The sequence below is a fragment of the Lactuca serriola genome, chromosome 2, assembly GCF_051521515.1.
Source record: "Lactuca serriola cultivar US96UC23 chromosome 2, Lser_US96UC23_V15, whole genome shotgun sequence".
In the NCBI taxonomy this organism is placed as follows: domain Eukaryota; kingdom Viridiplantae; phylum Streptophyta; class Magnoliopsida; order Asterales; family Asteraceae; genus Lactuca; species Lactuca serriola.
The window spans coordinates 96,502,928-96,512,073 of record NC_136409.1 but is presented as its reverse complement, the minus strand read 5'-3'; the positions used below and the strand labels follow the sequence as shown (position 1 = coordinate 96,512,073).

Sequence of the window (9,146 nt, the reverse complement as noted above, 5' to 3'; positions counted from 1 at the left end):
TTTAGTGTCATTTAATGTAATTAAAAACCTTGAAATTTTTGTATTAAAAACCTTGAAATGTTTGTAAAGTTTTCCCAGAAAATCCTATATTTCCTGCTTATAATGAAAAATGGCCTTTTACCTGAGGCCCAACTGTTTACATGTTTGCTCTCGTATAAAATGTAATGTTTGCATATATACTTGGAATAGTATGGAAAAATATAGCAGTAATTCATATCCGTATAAAAGTATGTTTTTCCCATTTATTACTACCATCTATTAGGAAAAATAGAATGTTTTAACCCAACAGTACCACTGCTGAAATATGAAATGGAAAACTGAAGACTCATAGTCGTATTAAATGTACTATATGCTTTGGGGAGTCTTATTTCCTTTAAAACCGATTTGGTTACTTAAAGATTTAAAATGTGATGTAGTTGTAACCATGTTGATTGACGGCTGAATACCCGACGACCTTCTAGCGTCGAAAACTAGTGAGGTGACGTTTTGTCACCCCTTGGCCTTACCGGCTGGGACTGTAGATAGAAGTCGGGGTTTGTGAGTGTCTGTCCCGTATAGATCTATACACATAATGTCCACTCTCCCTCCAGGAGACTCTGTTTACAAAAGTGATACCACAATGTATTGTTGTATCATGAAGTAGTATTTCACATTCTAATTATCATGTTCTTTCTGTACTTATATATATATATATATATATATATATATATATATATGTATATATATATATATATATATATATGTATGTATATGGATATGTTCTCTAAACTATACCTATTATAGTTTACTAGAAGGTTTAGTTTGTCCTCCACATATAGAAAGGAGTCAATTGTTCAGCTTGAACAATTGAGTTAAGTATACTTTTTAAAGATAAAATTTTATATTCATATACATATTTACCATGTATAACTATGAGTTAATCGATAGTCGGACTAGTGTATCCTACCTTAAGCCCACAACCAAACAAGGAACAGGAGTCAAGGTTATCAACAATAGTCTTAAGTCCATTAAAGCATACTTATACACTAATACACAAATGAATATTCTTTTGAAAGTAAAAAGAGTTTGAAAAAGAGTTTAAAAGTAGTTACAAAAGAGTTTTACTATAAAGTCTAACAATGTTTTAAAACTAGTTTGAAAATGAGTTTGAAAACGAGTTTGAAATGAGATAATTGACAAGTATATAAGTGTTTATACTAACACAATTTAATTGTGTTCAACTTGTATCCCCCCCCCCCACCACTAAAAGCATTAAAAATAGTTAAAAGTTGATTGCAGGGGTATGAACTCACCTGTAATGAGTGATTAGAATGCAATATCGGTTGTAGGATGCTAAGTGTCAAGTGAAGTCTCGAACAAAAACGGATCCTATTTAGCATATAATAACACATATATGTATCAAGTTAGTGTATAACACAACTAGTTATGATAGGGAACCACCCTAGGGACTAGGAAACACTTGAAACTACGTGTTAAAATCACATATTATTGAATAAGGGAGGTTCACGACCACAATAAGGGGTGTACGGCCATGGGGTTTATGGCCCATGAGTGTACGGTCGTACACTAATGAAGAAGTATCCAAATGAGGTGTTTTAAGGTCCTTTCTAGCACCAAGGAAGTTTTCTTGGTCCCATGCTTTGCTTTAAGGAATGTTTAAGGCCAACTATGAACATCAACTAGGGTTTACGACCCTATGAGATGTGTACGGCCGTACAAGGGTTTACGGTTGTACACCCTTCATTTTCTGGCTAAGATGGTCGATTTTAAGATGAATAACAAGTGATTCTAGTAGATAACAAGCATAGGAAGCAGTTACTCACGATTTAGAAGGTTGATGAGGGTTCACGACCACCAAGAACTAGTGTGTGTTCTTGGTAAAAGATGAAGATCTAACCAAAGATGAAATTCATGGAATGAATACATGGATTCACCACTAGTTAAAGCAATGTAGCAACAAATTAAGGTAGGAACACTTACTTATTAGAAGATCTAGGTGAGAAACTTGATGATAGTTGAGAGAGAATGTGAATTCTCGGCTTGGAAGTGTGAAAAGTGTTGAAAAAATGACTAAGTATCATTTATATAGGTGAGAGTTCACGCCCATAGATGGTTGTACGGCCGTACACCCATGTGTACGGCCGTACACTCCTCTTGAATGAGTGTTTGGCCCGAAAGCAACCCTATGACTTTAAATAACTCATCCCTAAACCCAAACCTTGATGGTACTAAGCTCGGAACACTCAAATAGACCCCTAAATAATGCGAAAAGATACAGAAATGAGTATGAGTTTGATTGAATTGAATGGCTTCTACAAAAGAGAAATTTGGGGTTTTCACGATAGCCCATGGCAGTCCTAGGTAAAGACCTTACCATGTGGGGTAGCCCATGCCATTGGATGTAAGACCATGTGGGGTAGCCCATGGCAGTCCTAGGTAAAGACTATGTGGGGTAGCCCATGGCACTCTTACAAGTTTTATGTATGCATGAATTATGTGATACGTGTGCAACTCAATTGAGCTAACAAGATATGTGTATGTGTAGTGTGTGGTATGTTGTGGGGAACTCACTAAGCATTTCGCTTACAGGTTGTTGATTTGTTTTAGGTACATCTGAGCCCAAGGGCAAGGGCAAGGCGTGATGGCGCGGCATGCACTCTATCTCTCTTTCACTGATATGTTTGGGGATACTCTGATGATTTAAATAATGATGTAATGAATGTTGTTTTGAAAACAAATATGTTCGGATTTCATGGTTTATGCAAAAGTGTTTTATTAATTAAAAATAAAATATTACCTTCAAAATTTGGGTCGTTACATAATCGTTCTATAAAGTTAATGATTGGTAGTAAACTGTAGGTTTTCTTATTGTAGACCATACATCACATGTTTTCGCACTTTGAGCATATGAAAAGAAATAGACATTGTTAGGAAGCTTGTAGAAAACTTAATGCAGTTTTTCAATACAATCTAAGTGAATGTTTAGGTTGAATTAGTAAAGCCAGGTTTAGTCAAAAAGCGTGTTTTGGTTAGATAATTTGGAAAGCAAGAGGTACTAGAGCATGTTAATATCTTTCAGGAGCAACTTAGAATAGCAATCATGAATTGCAAAAAGTCATAAGCAAGTTAAACCACAACATTAAGAACTAGAACTAGAATCGTGCCACCAACTATTTACAAACCTATTTCCTTTTCTACATGTTTTCAAAGTAGACTGTTATTTTCATTTTTTCACTTTTGCAAAAAAAAAAAACCCTTTGTGATCAAAGTACCTTGTGCAAAGAGGCATAGATTTTAATCCCGTTTCTCAGTGGTTCGACCTTGCTTGCCTTGTACTGCTTTTTAGTGCATTAAAGAAGTGTATTTGGAGTCTATTGTACCACAATGACTTGATGGGTTTGATGCACCTATCAAATTAGCACCGTTGTCGGGGACACGGTGTTACTAATTTTTTATGCCAAGATTTTTTATATAGGTACACCATTTCCATTTGAAATGGAGATAGAGAAACATGCAAAGAGGTTACGAAAGCAAGCCAAGCTCCATAAGATGCAACCAGGTTTCAAGACTTGTTCATCATCCACCCTTCCGGTTATCAGTGGCGAATCTTGAACAAAATATCACGTGGTTCCCAAATTATGTGGAGCCGATAAAAAAAATCAACAACACTTGTGAGGGGTCGGGTCCGGTCGGATCGTGTACGATTTAATGAAATATAACTGAAAAAACTGATCAGGCACCACCAATTAAAATTTTAAAAAACCGATTAAAATATAATTGAAAAAACCGAACGATTTAATGAAAACCAAGTTGATTATTAGTACATTGATACCTTATTGTTTGATAAAAACTATATTTTATATTTAATCCTATGTATTTAACAGCACAAATGCCCCATGTAACTTATTTTTTTGGGAAAATGACATATACACCCTATAAACTTTCTAGGGTTTACCCTTTTAGTCCCTTAACTATTTTGATGGCTTTATGAGGGAACCAAGTCCTTTTTGTCGGGTCGATTAAGTCCTTTTGGCCAAAGTGAAGGGGTCACCCGGTTACCCCTTTGCCAAATTGGCATTTGTTGACCAATTCCCCTAAATTGACTTTGATTTTTTCCAATTTATTGACCAAAGTTGCCACGTTACCAACTGTGCTCTGTTTGAGTTCTTTAATTTGGAGAGTTCAAGGAGGCCACTTTGATGGCAGTGCTTTTGACTAGCCCTCACCCCATCAAACCCTATTCATCGCAAAATCAAATCTCAAGAAAATTAGACCATGCTCTCATTGTCTCATTTATCTAGCAGAAAATGTGAAAGGAAAAGGGCCAAGACGGATCAACGGCTTCAGAGGGGGTGTTTGTCTTAGAAGTCGACCGGTAAGGTGGAGGGTGGGACAGAAACCGATTTTCGGAGATCAAGCTTTTAAATCGACGTTGTAGAGACTGAAAATGATAGCAATAGTCGATCTCTTGAAAATATTCTCTCTCAATTTGAAGAAAGCATCATCGATCTCTTTCCTTCTTCGACGACCTTTTTCCATAAACTTCGTCTTTAGAAGACATGGGGTTTCAAGGGGTTTCAAGCCCTGGACTTGTAAAGCCAATTAAAGAAGACGAAAGGGGTTTCATTATACACCTACATTCAGTACCATACCATAAGACGCTCCCAACACCACCAGATTCCCTTAGTCCCTGTCTTTGGAGCACTAAAATCCAACATGAGGTGGTGTTCGTTTTACATATGGATGGTCAACAAGAAGTTGGGTCTTGTTGGGTCGGGTACACTTATACTAAGCCTGAATATATGAGAACCTGAAGAAAAAAATTGGTTTTGTAGGTTTTTTTGAGTTTTGCTTAGATTTATAGCTATTATTGTTAAAAATGGAATTGGGTGCAGACAATGAATAGAGGAAAGTAAGAATAGAGGTGTTATGGTCTTGTGCTCGACCAAATGTATAATTCATTGTAATCTGGTATGCCTAGCACTAGGACCTCAACGAGACAGATGGAGAACGAGCACTTAGCGGAGAGGCTGCTCTCTACACCCATCGACAAATCTTGAGACCAATCTATAAATTAGATCTGATCCGGGTTTAAATTCCTTCCGGGTCTTGTGTGTGTAGTTGTGAGATGTTCTTCACTGATAATGATTGTATGTGGGTTTTTTTGGTTTGAAGTTTCTCACATGGTTCACCCAGAAGATGAATCAGATGGGGGAGGGCACTAGTTGTCAGTTGGAGATGATAGAAAGACAAGAAACACCACAACCTGGATCGATCAGATGGGTCGAGGCATGTCAGATCGATGAATAAAAAGGGTGGGAGGAGACTATGGAAGGAACTTGCGGGTGTGTGTATGGGAGAGAGATAGAGAGATAGGTGGATTTAATTTATTTTTTCTAATCAACTAAAAGTCACATATGTCTTATTAACCAGCTAAAAAAAGGTTAATGGGAGATCAACAGGTCATTAAACACTTTATTTCGTTAAAAGGCTCGAAAATAATTTTAGGGACTGAATGAGCAAAGTCAAAATACATAGTAGGGCTAACGTGTCATTTTCCCTATTTTTTTCTCCTTTTAAAATGGTTTTTTAAGACATTTTAAAAAAAAAAACAAACTCAAGGTAGGTCCTTTATTTTTTCTAAGGTGGTTCCGATTTTTTTTAGCATATATATTATAAATGAAATAGAAATATTAGGTAGGTCCTAGGACCTACCTTCATGCTTCTTAAATACGCCCCTGCCGGTCATTTACATTTGGGAGGACATACCCATCTAAAGTGTATCAGAAACCAAAACAGAAACTCTCTCACCGTCGCTACAACCATCCTCATCTAAGAACACCACTCTACCCTCCTCACGTAGTCACAACATCCCATACTCTACATCCACAAAAACCTCAATTCCTACTTCTACCATGGGAGACCAATGAGGAAACAGATGTAATAGTAAAAAAAACAATTGTCCTCCAACAAATCCACCTGAGCAAACCTTTCGCCAATGGGCAAGGAAAGAGGTTACTTAATAACCTCTTTGCATCACCTATCTGGCAACCACAAACGTTGAACTAAAATCTAGATTTATCCACCTGATCCCAACCTTTGGAGGTCTTGAAAATGAATATCCTCATAAATTCCTCACCGCGTTCTATGTTTTGTGTGTCAGCATGAAACCACATAATGTCACAGAATACTAAATCAAGCTTAGGGAATTACCCTTCTCAAGGCAAGATGCAACAAAAGATTGACTTTATAACCATCCAAAGGGGACAATTACTGCATGGGTAGATCTTGCACGATTGTTTTTGGACAAGTACTTTCCTAATGCAAGCTTCAGCCCTACGAAACGTAATCATTCGAATAAAGCAACATAAAAGAGAAGCCTTCTGTATATTTTCGGAGAGGTTCAAGAAATTATTTTCCCATTGTCAAAATCATGGAGTAACCGAGTACCAACTCCTTTAATATTTTATTGAAGGCATGAATCCAATGGAATGATGGTTTCTCAATGCCTCAAGTGGCGGGTCTTTATCTGACAAGATACCAATTAAAATCTGCAACCTAATCAAGAACATGATAGAAGATTCTAAACATTCGGGACATGATGAAGAACGGTACATAGATGCACCATGAGGTGTAAAATAGGTGCATAGTCCTCAAATTGAAGCTCAATTATCAGAGCTTACAAAATTGGTTATGATGTTGGCTAAAGACAAATGTGTGCAACCTACACCCTGCCCTTGCATAATTTTCACTCAAGTAAGACACCTAACCAATATGTGCCCACAAATTTAAGAAGATTACAAATAAGCAAATTCTTTGGGAGGTTATTATGAGAATAACCAAAGAAGTTATGATAAGCCCCGATGCAATCAAGGGTGTAACAACCAAAACCCAAGATTCTAATAAAGATCACCACCGCATTACCAACCAAGGTCGCCATTCCTACCACAAAACTATCAAACAAAGTAACCATATCCCCCTCCTCCTCAACAAGCTAGTTCCTCAAGTATTTCTTTAGAAGATATTGTGAAAAGTCTTGCTACTAGCACTCAAAGTTTTCAACAAGAAACCAAGGAAAGCATCAAGAATATTGACCAACAAATGGCACAACTTGCTCAATAGGTGAGAAAAATAGAGAAACGAGGAAAGCTTCCTCCTTAAACTGAAAAGAACCTAAAGCACAATGCTTTTGCAATTAACTTGAGGAGTGGAAGGAAATATGATGGCCCAAAGATGCTCGAAGAAGATGAAGAGGTGTTTGCGATATATGAGCAGCCAAAGAATGATGAGAATAACGAAAAAATGGTGGAGCAAAACAATTCGGAAGAGAAAGAAGCAAAGATCACACCACTACCTTTTTGCATCAAGATTGGGCAGCAATAAAAAAGTGAAAGAAGTTAGTGAAATCATGGAAATGATTCGGAAAGTTGAAGTCAACATTCCTCTCTTAGACACGATCAAACAAGTACCAAGATATGCTAAGTTCCTTAAGGAACTTTTCACGTCTAAAAAGAAGCTACGAGTTAATGAGACAGTAAAAGTTAGTGAAAATGTTTTTGTAGTTTTACAAAAAAGGATGCCCCCAAAGTGCAAGGATCCAGATGTTTTCACCGTTCCTTGTAAATTAGGAAATCATTATGTCCCCTGTGTTATGCTAGATTTAGGAGCTTCAATTAATGTTTTAACGTATCTTGTTTATAAATATATTGGCATATGCACTTTACCAAAAACCGAGGTGATTATCCAACTTGTAGCTCCTTCAATAGTACACCCAAAAGGTGTATTAGAGGATGTTCTTGTTCAAGTTAACGAACTTGTCTTTCTTGTAGATTTTTATGTGCTTGATTTGTGAGATGATGAAAACCCAACTTCAAGTTCCATACTTTTAGTTAGACCATTCTTAAAAATAGAATAAACAAAAATTGATGTGTATAATGGTACGTTGTCTATGAAATTTGATGGGGGAGATCATACACTTCAATATGTATGAAGCAATGAGGTACCCAAGTGATGTTTATTCTCTGAATTTTGTTGATATCATTCAGTATTTCACTAAATAGTCTTTTGAATTGATTAACCATGATTCTTTGGAGTTAGTTTTGAGCAGGAAATTTGATAACAATTCGGACAAAGAAATTGTAGAAAACTTCAAGTTGGATGGTGAGTTGTTGGAAATTGTGGAATTCATGGTGTATTGACCCGGTTATGATGAAAAAATATAGAATAGTAATGATCAAAGTGAATCAAAGATAATGAAAAAACATACAATGTAAATAAAGACGTTTAAGCTCCATTAGAATAGAAAGAGTTTACAAAGTGGGTCTTGTAATGGTTTCTCTATCTAAACTAAATCTCACACAAAATGGGTTCTTACATAAATGTGAGCTACTAAATTCCTATTTATAGGAAAAGATCAACTCATTACACAATCAAAGAGGGTAAGCTACATCCAAGGAGAACTTTGCTCCTAAAACAATCACGAAAAGTTGAGAATTTTTTTTCCAAATTTTGTGAAAATTTCGACTTTTGAGTGAAAGTTGCAATAATTTCAAAAAATGGGTACAAACAGCCATTTCCGTAAATACAGTAAGGACCAAATGCGAAAACAGCTTCAAATGCAAAACTTTACCCCAAATGAGAAAACGGGTATAAAGTGTCATTTCTCATAAAATTCAGGCGTTGAATCTCTAATATTGCGAATTCATTCCACATATGGTATGTTTCTTAATTTCTAGGTGTATTTTGCCAAAACATTGAAAGTATAAGGACCATATGCGATATGTGCAGTGTTCTACCCCACTCGATATCCTAGATGCGAATGAATGACAACATTAGTCGAAACTACAATGCTCGACTCGAACCAATAATCAACACCAGCATAAAGTAGACCTCTCGACTCGAATGACTCCAAGCAATATCAGTCAAAAGCAAACCTCTCGACTCAAATCAAGTATCAACACGAAAGATCCAAGGTCCACAATTTAGTCACATTGTAAATTGCAAACATTATCAGTCGAAGCATCAATTGATAGTAAAAATCAACTTTCATTCCTAAGGTCCACAATTTAGTCACAATGTAAATCCTAGCTTTCGACCAACAATAATCGACTTCTCTCTTTCGATTTCGACATCACTAACTCGATAAC

At 36.4% G+C, this 9,146-nt stretch overlaps 1 protein-coding gene across 1 annotated transcript; it reads left to right on the top strand.

The window, feature by feature from the left end:
* Positions 1-7,222: 7,222 nt before the first annotated feature.
* LOC145089404 (uncharacterized) lies at positions 7,223-7,852 on the top strand. The gene has a single exon (XM_079027847.1). It carries the CDS (start codon positions 7,223-7,225, stop codon positions 7,850-7,852), a length of 630 nt encoding a protein of 209 aa, XP_078883973.1.
* Positions 7,853-9,146: the final 1,294 nt, after the last annotated feature.